Here is a 20,827-nt window from a genome sequence, read left to right on the forward strand (position 1 = left end):
GCATTCCATTTAACGATTTAGTAGTTTGAAGGATAATTACTGATTATTACTGTGTGGTATTATAAACACTTGTATAAATATTTCTGAGAATAATTCCATCATTCTGTTATATTTCTTTTGATAGGAATAAATTTTATTAACCTTTTATCAGACTTGTGCATTCAATATATTACGAATCCATACACACATAACAATACTGTTTCGTCTCACTTTGCATTCATTTGTTATCATTCTTAAAATTCATGCAGTTTTCTAGCAATTTTAATTTTACTTGTTCAGTTTGGGGCTCAGAGATGGAACATTACGATACTTTAATGCAGATATGAAGAATGATATAGAAGCATTTGCCTACATAATACATATAGTCAATTCTGAATAACTTTTTAAAACTTAGATGATAAGCATTATATAACTGTATTTATATTATCTAGCCTTATATCTAAAAACATTATGGTTTTTAATTATTTAAAACACAAATAATTAATTTATAATTATAACAATTAACATCATTAAAGCTCTCTTAGGAAAAGTAAAACTGCAAATTAAAATCTAAAAAAATTAATAAAACAAAAAATATAAATAAACTGTGAAAAAATATGAATAAGAAATGAGAAAAAAAAGATCAAAGTCAAAAACTTTAAAAAAAAAAAAAAAAAAAAAATATCCTAAATGAGAATGTTATAAATTTCTTACCTGCAAAAGCACTTATCTTATTTGTTTGCCCATAATTTACCATCATAACAGATTGTACTAATTCTTCCAGTAAAAGTTTTGGATAACCTTTCTTCATTAAATATGAACCAATACTTTCTTGAGTTAAATTTCGAAATGATGGGCTCATATACTCCAATAATCCATTCACAGTAGTAAACGAATATTCCTTTTCTTGTAAAGCATAGATGCTAAAAATTAAAACATTTGCTATTAATGGTTTCAAATACCTAATCTGTTTTAATAACGAAATTCATACTTTAATATTAATAGAAAGTACAGTCAAAAGTCTTTAATCCGGACTCGTAGGGACTTCGGCAATTCCGGATTATCGGTTTTTCCGGATTATAGATCATCAGTTTAAATCTGGTAAGATGGCATGCAGAAATTATAAAATTAAAAATATGAAACCGTAATTTATGAAATAAAGAGCAATTATGATATAAAGGGTATCAAAATTTACAAAAAAAAAGCTTAATATTTATTTGTTTACTTTCAATGCGCGCATGCGTAAAGCATACATTACGCATAGTCGAAATTAGAAAATTGCAACCAGAAACTATTTGATGTGTATTCGTGATATTTATAATGACTAGGAATTTGATTTAAATCATATCAAAGACGGAGTACATTGAGATGAAACACTACATTAGGTAAGGAATTATAAGTCGAATAAAATAAAAACATCTGCCCTGAAGATAAGGATAGTGCTGACAGATCAACTTCTAGTTCATTGTGTACCGCGACGTCCCCCTCCCCGCAGAGCAGCATGAAATTGATAAACTTCATGCTTTGTAGATCCTTTGGCAGCTCCAGAATCGGAAATACATTTTGACATAACTGAAAGTTCAAGCTTACTTTTATAAAATTGCTCTAACAGTTTGCAAAAAATAATAAGCCGGATCCAATTATAAGATTAAAGAACAATGCAATCTGCAACATTAACTGAAACAGATAATTAGATAATTTTAGCTTAGCTTATGCCATCCATTATACATTAAACGCGCATGCGTAAATGCATATGTGCATGTGTAAAAGTGTGCAGAAAGTTTGTAGCTTTGAGGTCCAGATTATAGATCATTCCGGATTTTGGACGTCCGGATTAAAGACTTTTGACTGTATAAATATGTATATATACTATACTACTGAATTGCAGCATTTTAACTAGCAGAATTGTACAAATTAAAATCTTGGAAATTATTCTCAACACTACAGAAAGATATAATGAAGGAACTTATTATACGCTGAAATTCAAAAGAATTCGCCCATGTGAACTAAACACTAACTTTTATTTACAGCATAAACTTACCACCAAGTTAGTATTTATGAAAGTCTGTAATTTTTCAGAACCACAAACTAAGAGAGGCTCCCATTTCAGTGGAAAAAGTAACAGAACTTTTGATTGTTCTCTGACTTATAAAATTACTAATAAATCCAACAGCAGTAACTTAGGTAAAGAAATTTAAAAACCATTCTCACATTAAAAAAACAAAGAATTATAAGTATTTGATAATTTTTTTGCATAGCAACACCTCTGAATACAAAGTTCGCACAACTCGACTGAAGATCTCATTAAATATAGAATCCCTAAATACAAAATTTATAATATTAACTATTGTAAAATCGATTTTATGTATCCCAACATTTAATTTATTGAATTTAACAGATTACTCAAAAAATACCAAATTTTTCCTAATTAATGACTCCAACATAAAAATCTGCTTTACATACAACAAAAACTTCAGTAGTATTATTACCAACCATAACTGTGAACCAGTTATTGACCCACCTTGCTTCTGCTATGAATCAGGTTTTGAGAAATACGCTGCTGACCATCCAAATGCTACACCATGAAACTTGCATCACATATATACCACGATGAAATACACAAATGATTATGATTTCAGCACAAGCGCACAATCATGGGTGACTGCTCCTATTAATCCATATGCAAAGGGTGGAAAGACTGCTGTTTTGAATAATACGAAGTGTTCTCTTGCGAGATTTTTTACGTGTGCAGTTTCAGTATGCTTTGTAAAAAAAACACTCATCAAGCATGTTTCTTAGTTTGACAGTAGAATTGTTGCATATGGAGATTGCAGATTATCCCTCCATGAAATCGGTCATTGTGTCAGATGTAGCCAAGAAACAATCATGTAGATATGGAATTGATGCATGCATGACAGAACAACTAACAGACAGAAGCAACTGCCTTGTCGCACAACCTGGGAAGATGGGCATATTGTGTGCATAGCACTGCCACATATGCAATTATATCAAAATGAAATGCAGTCTGTAATACAGCATTTGGTGTCTACATGAACAATTCGACATCACTTACAGCATAATGGATTATGCACTAAGTGTCCATTGCTTCACTTACCTTTAAAACCACAGCCGCTTGCAATGATGCACCGAATGGCAGAGATGGAACATGACACTGTGTTTTCAGACAAATCACATTTTTGCCTGCAGTACTACAATAGTCAGATTAGTTTGGAGTAATTGTGAAGAGAGACTGTTTGACTGTTATGTATGCATCGTAATACTGGTCTTACACCTGGCGTTATAGTGTGGGGTAGTATTGGATTTCACTCCCATATCCCACTAGCAGGCATTATTGGTACACTTACCGGCTAGCACTATATCTTTGAGGTTTTGCTTCCTGTTCTCCTTCTTTATTTCAGGACTTGCCTGCTGCCACATTTCAACATTACAATGTGCAACTACACTTTGCATGCAATAGTCAAGCTTTCTTCTTAGCCCATCATGCTGCATTGTTACCCTGGCCTGCCCATTCTCCAGATCTATTGATTATTCAACATGTCCAGTCAATGACTGAAGAATGCCTAACCTGGCATGCTGCAGGTACACCAGATGGCTACATGTGAAGGCAGCATAGGCTGCCATTCCCCAGGAATACATCCAAAGCACTATTGTAACAGACCTATTTAAGTGTAATTGAACTATTTTATTCACGCCATGAACTGTAACCGAACTATTTTATTTAAACGCCATCTCGTGGCGATATGAAAAAACGTCAGTCGACCTCCAGCCGCCATGATGATAGCTTACAATGTTATGTTATTCTCAATGTTTGATGTTCCATTTGGTATATGTTTCATTTTTATGTATATTTATTTTGTTTGTAACCGTTCCTGTGTGCTCTGTTATTAAATCCTTTTAAAGCTAGCCGGCATTAGTGTCTATTGAGGAACGGCTACATCACATTGGCGCCCAACTAAATTTGAATCCAAAATGGCGCAACAAAATGTTTAGAATTTCTGTTTGGCTTTGGCTTTAACAAGCTCTTACTCCCGAATTTAACTTTTAGTTGCTGGAGATCGGCTCAGTTTCTTTTCAGGTGTGGACTACTGGTCAAATATTCTGGAAACGAATTCTGTAATTAAAATTGTCATACCGTGCTGCTAGCACATCGAATCATCAACTGGGCAATTTCAACGGAAAAGATAAGTTTCGTTTACATTATCGTTTAATCTGAGTTTAAAATTCTTTTAAACTGATTATTTATTATAAGCTGCTTCTTAAAGCAAATGTAAATTCTTTACTGAAATCTCATTTATTGATACTACATAAGAGTATTAAACGAAAGCAAACGGCTTTCTGTTAACCAAACGTTATTTCTTGAACTGTAATTTCGTATTTTAAAATGTTAATGCGCGCTATTTTAAAATGTTAATGCGCGTTATTTTAAAATGTTAATGCGCGCTATTTTAAAATGTTAATGCGCATATTAAATTAATTTGTAGATAATATTGTTTCACTGAATACATGTTTTGATGTTAAAGTTTGAATCTATTCATGGACGTTGTTCATTAGAATTTATTAGTTTCGCTTCTGACATACAGCAGCAGATGTTTTCCCCCCGCGGAAATGTTTAGACTAGCGATGATTTATGATGTGTTTACATCAAATCTTTTATTATTTTTATTTCCTTTGAGTGCTGTTGTTCCTTATTAAATGTTTTATTCTACATAAAATAAAATATTGTACTTGTTGATTTATCTTTCGACGAACATTTTGAGAAAATGATTATAGTATAATACTTTAAGAAAATACGATTGTTTTCCTTTAATGAATGCATGTCTTGAAAATATTTCTTGAAGCGAAAGAAAATAATTATGAATAAAATCGAATGACTATTTAAATAAAGTAAAAGAGTTACTAAGTGTGTGTTGCTTAATCAGCTTAATATTTTGTTAAGATTAAGATTTCGAAGGATTCAGCTTAAATATAAAAGCTTATGGTAAGACATTTATGTATGTTTTGCTAAGTAGTAAACAATTTTTGAGCAATTTACTATATGTTATTTTCTTGATACAAGTTGAATTTATGAGAGCATTTTATGATATTTTTACGACTCCGAAATAATAAGCTTTGTGAGTATTATTGTTTACAATTATAAATACTGTTTATAGTGGTATATAAATGTACGAGTAACATTGTTTACATACATACATGCTGTTTAATAGAGGTATATACATTTTACTTAAAGGTATAATTATTAATTCTAAAATACTGTATTGTGAATAAAATCGAAATAACAACAAATTCAACTTCATCTTTTCCCTCCCCCTGACCTCTCATATAATTATGGCTTACCTTGCCAAAGCACGAAAAGAGGATTTAAAAACTATCGCTGCAGAACTGGGTTTCACTGTAAACGACACTATGCGAGTAATAGATCTTAAAGATCTTATTGTCAATTCTGACACTTATGATGAGGCTTTTACCAGGAATCTTCTGGAAACTTTAATCGAAACTAGACAACAAAAACAACGTGAAAGCAACGATCTGGAGACACGTCAAAGAAAAGAACAAGAACTTTTATTAGAATTGGAACGTTTAAAATTAAACCTGGCAGCTGCTAGCTCAAACCCTAACTATGCCGCCTTTGCTTCAAATGCAGCTATTGGAACAAATATTCAACACCTAATCCCTAAATTTACAGGACCTTCTGACATTGCAACCTACCTGCAAATTTTTGAAAGACAATGTGAGAAAGTTAATATAAAACAAATAGATTACATCACTCCTCTCCTACCTCTTCTGCCTATAGACATATCGCAAATTATTTTAAGAGAACCAAAAGACAAATTAGAAGATTATTCTTACATCAAGAAGATTCTGCTACAAAGATTTAAATTAAATGCTGAATCATTTCGAATTAAACTTACTACACACCAAAAACACCCTGGGTCTTTATGGAAAGATTTTACTTACGAATTAAACAATTATCTCGAAGAGTGGCTCCATAGTCTCGATGTTACAGACTTTGAATCACTCAAAGACTTGGTCCTGACAGATCAGCTTAAAAGAAGAGTCAGTAGTGACGTTAAGGAGCATTTTATTGATACTTGGGGAAAAATAAAGAGTTCATCTGAATTAGTACAGAAATTGGATGATTATGAAGCTGTACGTGTTAAAAATACGAACTATAAAACTCAACTTCCTGGCAGGCGGAACTATTCTTACAAACCGACTAATCCATCCAAACACAAAGTAGAAAATCGAACAAGTGACATACAGGGAACTCATAAAACCTTTTCAAATCATGTTCAGCAACAAACAGAGGAAAAGCGACCTCCTTGAAGATGCTATGGGTGCGGAAAAACTGGTTTTATCAAGTCTAAATGTCCAGACCGTAACCCCCAAAAGACTTCAAATTCATCAAATTTTGGCACTATCCAAATCCGATCCCGTTTATCTTCAACTCGGACTGCTGTATTTCCAATTAGTATTGGTGGTGTTTCCGGTACAGCTTTTGCCGACACTGGTGCTAGTCACTCAATTGCAAGTGAATCCCTCTATCATATTCTGCAAAAACAAGATGCAGTATTTGAAAAGACAACACTACAGTTGTCTTTCGCTGATGGTTTGGTATCTGAAAAAGAGGTACTTTGCACCGAACAAATCATTCTTCTCGAAGGCAGAGAGTTCAAAACTCCGCTCCTTGTGTTGCCTGATGCCAAAAATAACTCGACTCTGTTAGGAACTGACTTTCTTCAAAAAGCTAAAATTGTTTTAAATCTTGCTGAAAATAAGTGGAACTTTTCTGATGAACCTCGAAGAAAATATAGCTTCGTGAAACCTCATCAATCCCAAGTACTGGAAGAAACCCCAGTTGTTGTAAACAACTGCCAACTACGAGAAAACGAAGGACAACAATTAACTACAGCCCAACGGCTTGCAACTGATGCATTGTTTAACAAATATCACACTGTCTTCAAAGTAGGGGGAGAAACCACTAATCAAAAGCCATCTGGCTTATTTCAAATTCCAGTCTATGCTCAACGTTTTGAAACCTTGTCAATTGATCTTTTCGGTCCCCTTCCTGAAACACAGTCTGGTGAAAAATGGATTTTTATTGTGTAGGACTGTGCTACGAAGTGGACAGAACTATTTGCTTTAAAGGAAGCCACGGCCAGAGAATGTGCCACTATTCTTTTGGAGGAAGTACCCCTTCGATTTGGGTTACCCAAGAAAATAATAAGTGATAATGGTACCCAGTTTACTAGTGCTGTTATGCAACAACTATGCTATATCTTGAACATTGATCAAAGTCTTACTCCTGTCTATCACCCACAATCTAACCCAGTTGAAAGGAAGAATAGAGATCTGAAACCACGTTTAGCAATACTTGTTGGTAACGACCATCAGTCATGGAAGGATAAGCTGCCATTAATAAGGTTTGCTTTGAATACAGCCAAATGTGATTCAACTGGACATTCTGCTTCTTTTCTTCAATTTGCACGAGAGTTACGAACCTTAGATGATGTAAAGCATGATATAAAAGCCGTAATTGAGAACGATAATTTTGTTCCCGAAATTACTCCATATTTGAAACGTTTTGCAAGAAATGTACAACAGGTACGAGAAAGAGTCGAAATGCATCAAGATAAGCAGAAACGATATGCTGACAAAAAACGAAGAGAAACACTGAAATTCGTTCCTGGAGATAAAGTTTGGGTCACCCTCCACCCAATCAGCAAAGGTCCACTGAAGAAAACTGCTAAATTCATGCCCAAGAGAGATGGTCCTTATGTGATAGTGACTACAAGATCTCCAACTACTTATGATATTGCCGATCCTCATGAACCAGACAAAATTCTCGGCAAGTATCATGTTTCAGCCTTGAAACCATATCAAGATCGAAATAAGCAAAACTCAGCTCGTGTAATTCCAGTGGTTCCCTTAAAGAAAAGAGGACTCCTGAGACGTGTAATACCATCCGAATCTGCACCTGTTGCACAAGGTGCTGGTGACACTAAATTTCCTGCTTGTCAAACTGGAGCCCATCCATCTGATTCTCCGCCCGCTGCACAAAGTAGACAAATGTCAGTTCCTGACTTCTTGCCGAGACGTCTACGAAGTCAGAGGGGGAGGATGTAACAGACCTATTTAAGTGTAATTGAACTATTTTATTCACGCTATGAACTCATGAACTGTAACCGAACTATTTTATTTAAACGCCATCTCGTGGCGATATGAAAAAACGTCAGTCGACCTCCAGCCGCCATGATGATAGCTTACAATGTTATGTTATTCTCAATGTTTGATGTTCCATTTGGTATATGTTTCATTTTTATGTATATTTATTTTGTTTGTAACCGTTCCTGTGTGCTCTGTTATTAAATCCTTTTAAAGCTAGCCGGCATTAGTGTCTATTGAGGAACGGCTACATCACACTATGACATTCTTATCCATTACTGGTGCTATACTATCTTTTGTCAGTTTTTATTTATTTGAATTGTAGTTCTATTTGTGCTTTATGGCAAAGTTATAAATTTGCTTAATTTTGCATTTTAAAAAATGTTTCTAAAATTTGAATATTTGAAATATTGTTATAAGTAATAATATAGCCAGGCATGGTTTACATACTTTGCTACAATCTTCAATGAATTGCTATAATTACTTTTGATGTTAAATTTATAAATACATTTTTACTCAGAATTATTTATATGAAATTTATTTTCATTTTTACACATTATGTATAATAAATATTTATTAATGATATAAAAAAGCAATTTTTAACTATGTTTTCTTCCTTTTTTATGCTTGTAAAAGGAAAATTTTACCTTTGCCATATTATCATCTGCCATTTTTATTTTTTAACTTCATTTAAATTGAATTTTCTAGAACTGAGAAAATTGGTTTTGATAAAAAATTAAAAAAGAAATTGATTAAAATGATTCAATTTTTTTAAATAATAATAAAAAAAGCATACTTCCAAAAGTATACTAGTTAAAAAAATACACACAAATTTTATAATCAGAAATTACATCAATTAATGATAAGTGCACTCAACTTGTTTTATTATACAAAATTAATTTAAGAGCTTTATTTTCAATTTGCATAAAAAACACAAAGTAATATTTCATACCTGTTAAAATCCTCTAACATGGATTTCACGTCCTTCCAGAGATCAAGGAAAGAGAAACCGTAGCGCCACAAAAATTTTGCAAGTGTTAAAAAGTGCCAATTACTTTCTCTGAATACAAATTCTTCCCCATCAAATATTCCAAAGTGACTTGCAGGAGGTTTCCGAAGACTCAAACCTGAAAATTGTTAGCTATATGAGAAATCACACAGAAAATCTAATAATTATAAAATATTTGTATTATAAATATAAAATATATCAATGATACAGCATAATAAATATAAAATATATCAATGATACAACATAATAAATACAACATATAAAAATATATATATAATATTTATTACAGTCAAAAGTCGTTAATTCGGACACCCATAATCCGGAATGATCTATAATCCGGACCTCAAAGCTAGCGTTGACGCATGAGCGTTTAATGTAGAACAGACGGTATAAGCTAAAATTATCTAATTATCTATTTCAGTTAATGTTGCAGATTACGTTGTTCCTTAATCTTCGAATTGAATCCGGCAGACTGTCAGAGCAATTTTATAAAAGTAAGCTTGAACTTTCGATTATGTCAAATAGAATTTCTGATGCTGGAGCTCCCAAAGGATCTACAAAGCAAAGTATGTTTCGATGTCCATCAAACAAAAAGTGGAATTGCTGCAAAAAATGGATAAAGGCATATCCTTTGTTTCTCTAACCATTCCGACATCTGTTTATCAATTTCACGCTGCTCTGAGGCAGGGGGGGGCACGCTGTGGCACGCAATGAATTGGAAAATGATCTGTCAGCACTATCCTTATCTTCAGGGCAGATGTTTTTATTTTATTTGGCTTATAATTCCTTATTAAATGTAGTATTTCATCTCAATGTACTCCGTCTTTGATATGATTTAAATCAAATTCCTCGTCATTATAATTCGCTTCCGATAGTGAAGAAAGTGACACAGAGGTTATTGAAAACGAAAAAATTTCAAAAGACAAATTAGTTGGTATCCTCGACACAGCAATTATAGGACTTGAACAGTGGAACTTTGTAACTGAACAAGAAATTATGTTTGTTTATAGAATTAAAGAGAAAGTATTATCACATAAAACGAAGCAACTTAAACAACTTACATTGAAAGAAATGTTTAATAAAGTAAACAAATAAATATTAAGTTTTTTTTTTTTTTTTTTTTTTTTTGTAAATTGTGATACCTTTTAGATCATAATTGTTCTTTATTTCATAAGTTATGGTTTCATATTTTTAATTTTATAATTTCTGTATGCCATCTTACCAGATTTAAAGTGATGATCTATAATCCGGAATCGCCGAAGTCCTGACGAGTCCGGATTAACAACTTTTGACTGTATTCAACATATATAAACAAATATATATATAATATTTATTATTCAACATATACAAACACACACACACACACACACATATATATATATAATATTTATTTGCATATGTTACACACACAAACACACAGAAAGTTCAGTGTGAAAGTTCCAATGTTGGAGATGATAATGGAGCTAAATGGTTTTACACAATAAAGTTATAGTCAGGTTGGGTTCATACAGATATTTAGTGTATTTTTAATTTTAATTTTATTCTTTTAATTTTCTATTTAATTTTATTCTTTGTGACTAACAAATAAACATATAAAAAAAAAACCATTTCCATACTATCAATTAAAAAAGTTAAAACTTGATTACATCGGATAAGAAATTTTAGTTTCACTTTTGCTGTTGTGTTTAACACTAAATAAAACACTAAATATGTGTTTTATTAAAGTCATATACAAATCAGTTGATAAGGATTAATTTAGGATAATGCACTTCAGAAAGATTTATTATATGCATATTAGTAATTTATGATAAAGAAGGGGAAATAATTAAATTAAAAAAGAGATTTAAGGAAATATTACAAATTAAAATTAGGACTTTACCTTATATACATTAATATTTAAACCTGTAGTCTGTTGCTTTCTCTTTGAATGCGTGCTATTTCATACAGAAACCTATTGAGCAAATCTTTCTATAATTCTGCTTATTAACACTAGATTGCCTAAGGAAGTCATTTTGACTGCTTTTCAATTTCAATTAGAAAAACAATTATGTATGTAATGACACAGCTATTTCCCTTTTTTCAAAGATACTCTGTCAATAATACCACGGCTATCCCACCAGATACAAAGCATGATCTGTTTGTTAGTCAAATCATGCTTTGGAATGCTTCTGATGGGCTCACCAGACGCAGACTAAATTCGACCTGTGTTCAAATTCCTTCAAATTGTTGAAGTAAATTCACTTTTCATCACAAGTGATGATACATCTCGAATTTTGTCTTTGCATTGGTATTCGAGCAGATTAGTGCTGGTAGTAATGCACGAACACATCTGTTCTTATCTGCTTGGGTCAGCCTCATGCGGCACCCAACGATTGATTATAGTCGAGTTTATGTAAGTCAAGTTTATGTGATGCAGAGCACGACTAATGGACATGGCACTACGTCTAACTCTCTAGCAAGCTCTTGAGTTGTTGCTGCATACTGATCTTCTTCAACAAGTTCTTGTAAGCGGGCCTCATCAGCATCAGTGAGCAATTCTCTGTGAGCAATGGGTTTTTTTTTTTTTTTTTTTTTTTATCAAACTTAAGTCAACAATCTTATATTTATTAAAATGTAATATATGTGTATAGATGCAAGTACAAATCAGACAATTATTAAAAAAAATATCTATTATTATATCAAATTGGAAGAGAAAAACACCAATGTAAAATTCATAATTACGCCAAAAGTGCTATCTTAGAGTACATTTTGAATAAAACTATTTGATTTCAAGGGCAATCAAATGTCAGTTCATCCTCTTTAGCTTGCCCCCCCCCAAATACTATACATGTTCAAAACTATGTCAATCAAAGGTTGCTTTTTTTTTTTTCCCCTAAATTTAAAAAGCTGTTAGTTATCTTAATCCCACTTAATATGCAGATGAAAAGATAATGAATAGTTTTTTTCCTTCATGATTTAGTAAAAAAAATGCAGAGGAGAAAAACTTTTTAAACACTTATTAACCTTTTTAAGGCTGGTTTAATTTTTTGCTGTGAATTGTATCTTTGTGGTCAATATCACTATGACTACGTCACAACTTCTCACTTTTTGTTTCAGGGGAAAAGCTCTCAAAACTAACCGTTCTCTTCAAAAACCCATGAATTGCTGTTTAAATTCACATTTACAATGTTGTACCCCACATAATTTTTTTTGATAGAACATTTAGTTAGTATCTTTTTGCTGCCACTAGATGGCCACTGTCTGTTATGGTGGAATTTATTGTAACTGGAGAACACTGATTTTTCATTCTGTAGCAGTATTTTTTAGTTTTGATATTTTGTTTCATCAAAGCGGAAACCCTAGGTTGAGTAATTAAGTAAATAAAGCGGCCCGTTAACTGCGTCAGCTGACATAAACATATGCGGATGTTCTCGATGCTTCTAAATACTTTTGTTTTTATTTTCGGCGATATGGGGATATAGGAGCCATTGCTTTAGAAGTTCTGAGTCTAGCTATCATTTTGTATAGCCTTTAGCAAAGCATTTTTTATACATGGCAATAAAAATGTAATAATACGGTTTGCAAATTGATTCTGATAACTATCTGAGTGTTCCTCTCATTATCTGCCCAAAAATCGGAACAAGTGGGCAGCAAATTTAATTTATCGAAACTCTTTTCCAAAATTAGGCTTAGCAGTGCAAATTGCCCATTATAAGACTTAGCTTCTGTTAGCATGCTGACTCGAAAGGCTCGGTGCCTGAGGCACCCATCGCAAAAGGGTTAATGATATGAGAATGATATGAAAAATAAATTAATGATATGAGAAATAAACATATGGTTCTAAAATGCTGTTTTTGTTATTATAACATAATTGATAATAATTAACAAATATATTAATTTAAGCCATATTACCTAGAAGCTTAGTAAAATCCATCATATGTTTATTTGTAGGATGAATGACAGAACCACCGGATTCATAAAGATCCCCATCAATATTTAGCAAACCAAGCCTTCCTCCAATTACATCTTTTTCATATAATGTTAGCTGAGCTTTTCCTTCAAAAACTTTATTTAAGAAATAAGCACAGGAAGTCCCACCTATGCCTCCACCAATAATAGCTAAAAAAACAATGATCATAAATTCTCACATAAATAAGGGATTTAATTTGGAGTTTTTAATAAATAGCAGTGGAATTTTATCATAAAGCAGTTAATTTAGAATGTTTCAAGCACATACACATGCACAATCCCTTCTAAAATAAGAACCTGTTTAAAAATAAGACAATTTTTATAGAACTACTCTTATATGCGCTCTCAGGTTGCTAGATGTGGCGACAAATTTTCGCCAAATATTTTTGGCAAGAAACTCCATGCCGCCATACTACTACCTAAATTTTTTGTCTACATTTCGAACTTTCAGCCTAAAATGTCTGCAAAAACGTGATTTTCGCACGTGCAAAAACTAAGTTTTGAACACACAATTTAAGCTAAAATCCGAAACGAAAAATTTAGATGGCAAAAACGTAAAGTTTCTAAACAAAAATATTCGACAAGAATCCATGTACACAGTGATATGTCTTAACTTAAAAAAAAATCACAAAATTGCACAATCCATGCAGCGAAGGAATATACGAACTATGCACACCTAGCTTAAATAAATTAACATAACAACAATAAATTTCAAGAATACTGTGTACACGGCGTTCTGTTTAAACTTTGAAAAATATCTATGAATTGGGCTAATCTTTGGAATATGGCTAATCTTTGGAATTTAATTATATTTTAATTAAATGATAGTTATTTTGTGAATTATATGTTTGTAGCAATTTGGTATACGTTTCAGTGGAAGTAAACGTGCATGGAAATAATTTAAATATTTCACACTAAGTATTTGTAACCATTTTTAATGTTTGCGTTATAAATTCGTTGGTGACGTTTATAATAGATAATTTAGAGGTAAAAGTTTTTGGATATTTTATTTATATTATATGTGGAAATGTTCATCCTTGGGAAGGGTATATACTTTGTCGCGATTAGGTAATTTCATATATGTGCTTTTTACTGAGTTTAAAGATTCACAAAATTTTCCTGCATTTTCGTGCAAATTTTTGTAATTTATGAGAAAATAGCAGTGTAGATGGATAAAGTCAAGAGTGTGCGCAATGCCATTTTTGTGCAATTCTGGGATGTTTTTTTAAGTAAAAATAAGTTGACGTGTACATGGTTACTGTGTATGTGCGATTCTGAAAAACGCGGCAAGGAGTTTGCGATTCTGCACGTTTTCCCCAATTTTGCAGTTAATATTTGTCATGATTAAGATATTTTGTTCCATAAAATTTCTAGCATAAGTGTAATTCGGCTAGCAGATTGTTGGAAAAAGTGTTGAGTAAATAAAAAGAAAAGAAATATGTCTTTACTTCGTGTAGACAAAATGGCGGCGAAAAAAAATAGAGGGTTGCTGTAACAAGAGTTTGTCGCCAAAAAATCACCAAGTTACCATAATCCAAAGATTAACTCTGAATTGCACAATCTAGGCATTGCGTACTAATCAACAAAATAAACTAAAATAAATTTGAAACAATTAACAAAAAAACAACAATAACGACAGAAATTCACACTAAAAAAACAATGAACATAACAGTCTACTAAATAAGAACAAGAATAAAACAAAATACACTTACCATAAATAAATGCTTCTTCGAACAGCAGAAATAACAATTTCACCCCAAACTTGTTAAAAGCATCTTCTCGCATTTCAGAACAACGATGGAAAAATATATAAACCACCAAATAAAACTCCAAATCACATTTCCGATTATTATAAAGCGATGTTCCGAATTCGGCAACATCGCTTTAACATGCCGCCACGTAATCTCTATCGTATTTATATGGCAGTCACACTCACTATCCACAAAATTGATACTATGTTTCACAAATAAATGTTCAAAACCTTCTTCTCCTAAATACTTGTAGAATTTCCAGCCACCCGAAAAAATAGTTGTACCTGGCTCGCAACTAAAATTTTGCCAACACGTCATAAATCCCTTAATTACCACACAAACCAACTACCAAATCCAAGTTTCCACGTAAAAAGGATTGCCATAGAAACCAACATTGCTCCCAAAACCATTACAGAACAGAACATGCAATCGTGCCAAAAATCAGCGCACAACACATATCGCTGCATTTGGCAACCTTAGGGCGCATATAAGAATAGAGCCGTTTTTATATATGAAAAAAGAACTGCAAATTCATTTTTTTAAAATAATGCATCCCATAAACAAAGTGTACATATAAATGAACAAAAGATGATACTTATGTATTATCGCAATCACTTTAGTGAAATTTACAGAAGGAAAACAATTACTTTTATTGTACTGTAAAACATTACGTATTCCATACATATTCTACGTTTCAACTATATATTTATTCCAAAAGACAATCAGTAATGGACATGGATTTTTCTTTTTAGTGTGGTGAAAATTTCATAGCAACCACTTCGAGAAGGAATTTGAAGCATTGTTCAGTTAATGATTTTGAGGCAAAAACACTGTATTCCTGCAGAAATGTCACTTTTCTTTCTATTATTGGATAATTCCAACAAGCATAAATTTAAAAATAAGAGTTATGACAAAAAATAATCATAATTTTTCTATATAAAAGCTGTTGGAACTTAGGATGCAACAAAAGAATGTACATGAAAATGGTAACAATTGGAAATTGAATATTTGTCATGCACATGGGTGCTTGCGCTGGATATCTCATTTTGGCATATTCTCAAGTTTTGACTATTTCTACTAAGGTGATTATGATAATATATAAATACCCAAAAGGTATTTCAAATAAGGTGCTTTATTCATAGTTTTTAATTTATGACATATTATGAAATTATATATATTGCTCAGTATTACAGTTTGTTGGTAATTTACCTTAAACTCTAAGTCTTATAATTGTCTTTTATCCTTGATCTAGACAGTGAAAACCTAACTCTTGTTGGTTTTGACACATATAACCACCTTACCACCTATTTAAAATCACATAAAACCACCTATTTAAAATTTCAACCTTTTAATGATAAAATGAGGTATAAATAAATGACAGCAAACATATTTACATAATATTATGTTTAAAAAATCCCCGATTTTGAGCCATTCTAGGAATTCATTTCGAAGGAAGCTACAGGTCTAAGACCAATAATATTAAGGGTGATTAAGTGCACTTTCTAATTTCAGACTTTAGCACTTGCTATTAAAGTTCTTTCTATGAATACTTTACAGTTCAAATAAAATAACTATCAATAAACAAGATAATTTATAAAAATTTTAAAATAATGCCGACTGAACATAACTTTTCATGAACAATTTAATTTAGAAGTAGCAAACAAATTTTTAACACACACAAAAAAGAAAAAAATCAAGATAATATTTCCAAGTAATTCTTAACAAATTAAAAATAAATTATTATAATGCTAACTGAAACACTTAATTTAGTTCAGTAAGATAGTAAGATGGCTTGAAAATTTTTTAAAAAATTATATTTTGAGTAAAATAAAAATTAATTCTAAGAAATTAGTATATAGAACTATTTTTAATAAATATATGATCATGTTTTTTTGCCTTAATACCTTCAAGTCTCTTTTTATGCAATTTATGTTTATGTGGTTGTAAAAATAACTGAAACAGAAGAAAATACACTAACATAAACATAATTTTTAAAAGAGATTGAAAATCTATGTGAAGCATGGCATGAATGGCAAGCCATACGAGAGAAGTATGGAAATATATATATACACAACATTCTACAAGTGATTATATTGATTTGGAGACCTATTTCGTTGAAGTCATTAACAACATAGTGGAAATTAGAAAGCATCTTGGTTTCAACCTGGATTCTGCATCTTGGCTAAATAATGAAAAACTTGCCAACTTAGATAAACAATGACTATTTATAGAGAATGGGCAGACAACTCAGACAACAGTAACTCTTGTAAGGCAACTGCATAAGCACTGACAGCTAATCTTTGGAATATGGTAACAGGTAGTTTGGCGACATTTTGGTAAGGCGATAAAGGTTACTAGCTAGGACTTTAGCTGCGTAGATGGATAAAGTCAAGAGTGTGGGCAATGCCATTTTTGTGCAATTCTGGGATTTTTTTTAAGTGAAAATAGGTCGATGTGTACATGGATACCGTGTATGTGCAATTCTTAAAAACGTGGCAAGCAGTTTGCGATTCTGCACTTTCTCCCAATTTCGCACCTAATCTTCGTCATGATTAAGCACTTTTGGGGTTTTCATCCGCAGAGAACCCATTGGCGCTTTGGGAAAGAACCCGTTGGCGCTGTTGCATTTTTACTCGCCAAGCTCGCGGTTCATCGGCGATGAGCCAAGCCGTAAATGTGATATTTTGTAAACGTGATTTTTAGTGCATTTAAATTCAAGTTAGCAGACAAAGCATATGGTAGTAAAAATTCACAGATAATAAGCATGTAGATGTAAAACTAACTGGTTAAACGTGATATACTAAATAAATTTGTATTAAATTCAAGTTAGCACAGAAAAGAATATATTAAGCATAAGACAATATATAAGCATTTATAATGGAAATAAAAATTCATTTGAAAAATATAAATTAGTATTAATGTACTGAAATTAACCGGCTAAACATGATAAAAGAAAAAAAATTGTCTTAAATTCCAGTTAACACGGAAAACAATATATTCCTTACACCAGCAGTGCTTTGCTAATTTTGATGACCATGGTGATGCATCAAACTATTCTGTCATCTTAGATAATCAATAATATTTTGTATTTCAATTTAATCATCTATTTATGTCACACCTGCCATCCTCTGAAAGGTTATTGTTAGAAAAGCATTAACAATATATTATCTTGTTAAAATTTTACGCCAGAAAATTGATTTATTCTCATAATTTTAGATGACAATAACCAATAATAAAAATAAAAGCATTATTTAGTTATTTAAATTGCTGGTTCTTAGAGCTGTTAATAATTAAGAACACAACATGAACAGCCGTGTTACAAATTAGCATTCACCCCTCCCGCCGTATTTTCTTCCTTTCATCCCGAACCGAGAACCGGCATCTATCTACGAAAATATTTCTATCTATTCGTTGTTAAAAAATTCAGAAAAAATAATAATAAATAAGAGAAGAATAATATAAATCTGCAAATGCGAACAACAACAGTGATAATTCAACAAAATGAATGCAAGAGGAATGGTTGCAAACTTCGAACAAGCAAATACGATAAATCCGCTGGGTTACCAGGTTTGAACTATTATCGCCAAAGTTGGCGATGTTTACATTTACCAGGTTCTCTGCGGAAGTGCTTCCCACTTTTGTTCCATAAAAGTTCTAGCATAAGCATAATTTGGCTAGCAGATTGTTGGAAAAAAATGTTGAGTAAAAAAAAACATGCCTTTACTTCGTGAAACAAAATGGCGTCCAAACAAAAACTAGCAGGTTGCTGTAGCAGGGGTGGTCGCCAAAAAATCGCCAAGTTACCATAATCCAAAGATTAACCGCACTGACAACTCAAAAAGTAACAAAAATTATTGAAATAGTTATATCCTTGTCAAAGCATATTATGGAAGCTATTTTGAATATTGGAAGGCTTACAATACAGTTCATTGCTGTAAAGAGCCATATGAAGAGAAAAAGGGCAAAGAAAAATGTGCACTCATCGATACTGCAATTTTTAGAAAATTATGAGTGAATTACGAAAAACATACATTTTAAAAAAGTATTTGTGAAGACATATGAATTTATTAATTGCGTTTTATTTATTGAAAAACCGAAAGAATTATTATTATTTTTTTTTATAAATATATATATATACATTTAGTTTTTCGCTCAATACAGTTTTAAGAAGCTTGGAGTACTGACAGAACCGATTAGATGCACTATGCGCGTTACTGCTGTATACATGTTTTTGGCATGATGATCTTCCATCTTCATTTATAATGAATTCGTTAATTTATAAACATAATGATAACTAGACATTAACATAAAGATTAAATGTGAAGTTATGTAAAGTGCATTTCCATACCAATCTTCGGCGTAATATTTTTGCATATTATAGAAGGCACAATGAAAGCAAAACTAAGAATTGCATAAATTATAGTTGACATTTTAATATTTTAAAAATATCTGAAATTTCAAATCAAATTACGCTATTTGGAAATAAATAATTTTAATAAAAAAAATACGAAGAACGTCTAAAAACTACTCAGATTTAGGTTTATCCGCCTGATACCGGATATCTAAACAGAAAGATAAGATGTTTTGTTTTGCACTAGCTAAGTCTTTTGGAAGGGCAAAAGAAATGTGAGCCGAGTAAACCCTCGAAAAAATAAGTTATTGAATTTGGGTTTAAACAAATTTAAATTTTAACAAACACGTATGGAGAGGATTATCTAAATTAAATTACTTTTGTTTTAATCTCTTTAGGCGATTTCATGATATTACTATCTTATCATTATAGATGAAGGTACAATAAATCTGCCAAATTAACGTACGTTCAGCAACTACGTGAAAGAATTCAAGACCAGCTCGGCTGGAACAAGGCAACGCCATATTAGACATCTATGCAGCTCGTAAGGACATACATATTTATGCAGTTTATAAGAAAAACAGAAGATAAAAGCTAAGAATATTTATCACAGTTTTATTCATAGCTCGTACCATGGAATAATCCCCCCCCTCCAACGAAAAAAAAAAAAAGAGTTGCAAATTGGAAAACTGTCAAAAGAAAAACCTTCGGGTGAATCTTCGGATTATGGTACCTTGGCGATTTTTTGGCGACCAACCCTGCTACAGCAACCTGCTAGTTTTTTTTTTTGACGCCATTTTGTTTTCACAAAGTAAATGCATGTTTTTTTTTTTTTTTTACTTAAAATTTTTTCCAACAATCTGCTAGCCGAATTACGCTTATACTAGAACTTTTATGGAACAAAAGTGCTTAATCATGACGAAGATTAGGTGCGAAATTGGGAGAAAGTGCAGAATCGCCACTGCTTCGCGCGTTTTTAAGAATTGCTACATACGCGGTATTCATGTACACATCGACCTATTTTCACTTAAAAAAACATCCCAGAATTGCACAAAAATGGCATTGCGCTCACTCTTGATTTTATCCATGTACACATCGACCTATTTTCACTTTAAAAGTCAAAGAAAACTGACAAAAATCCAATTCTTCTTACTCTTGTAAAAAGCGGCAAACAAATAAGTGGGCGATTCTGCACTTTAGAAGCGAAATTGTCTCTAAGTGCTTATTAGCTAAAATCACGATCGGAATTTTCCGGAAAATGTCATAGGACATGTCTCATGATCTCTCATTTCTCTCAGACAAAATATTCTGTGATTCGAACTGTGTACTTCTCAGATTATCGCTAAAGTCCTACCTAGTAACCTTTATCACCTTACCAAAATATCTCCAAACTACCCAGGGGCGTAGCTAGAGGAGGGCAAGGGGGAGCATCTGTTCCCGGGCGCAGAATCCAAGGGGCCTCAAATTGATATTACGACATTTTATAATTAAATGTTTTTCATCCTTGGCAAGCAGTAGGGGGCGCGAAATCTTCAGTTGCCCCTGGGCGCTGAAAACCCTAGCTACGACTCTGAAACTACCTGCTACCATATTCCAAAGATTAGC

At 32.2% G+C, this 20,827-nt stretch overlaps 1 protein-coding gene across 2 annotated transcripts in view; it reads right to left on the reverse strand.

Annotated features, from left to right (window-relative positions):
* LOC118205609 (prenylcysteine oxidase 1-like) overlaps positions 1-19,454 on the reverse strand; it is a 34,006-nt gene extending 14,552 nt beyond the window's left edge. Inside the window, exons 1-4 of one of the 2 annotated variants that reach the window (XM_035377899.2) lie at positions 19,220-19,454; positions 13,064-13,270; positions 9,116-9,290; positions 694-902 (exon numbers count right to left, since the gene is read on the reverse strand). In XM_035377899.2, the coding sequence (XP_035233790.2) occupies positions 694-902; positions 9,116-9,290; positions 13,064-13,270; positions 19,220-19,301 (673 nt within the window). In that variant the 5' untranslated portion in view covers positions 19,302-19,454. Of the gene's footprint in view, positions 1-693; positions 903-9,115; positions 9,291-13,063; positions 13,271-14,832; positions 16,070-19,219 lie in introns of those variants that run through there. The other variant, XM_085823367.1, reaches the window with a different exon arrangement.
* Between the last annotated feature and the right edge of the window lie 1,373 nt (positions 19,455-20,827).

The sequence above is a fragment of the Stegodyphus dumicola genome, chromosome 9, assembly GCF_044657685.1.
Source record: "Stegodyphus dumicola isolate Sdum_Otavi_A_Nest chromosome 9, ASM4465768v1".
In the NCBI taxonomy this organism is placed as follows: Eukaryota; Metazoa; Arthropoda; class Arachnida; order Araneae; family Eresidae; genus Stegodyphus; species Stegodyphus dumicola.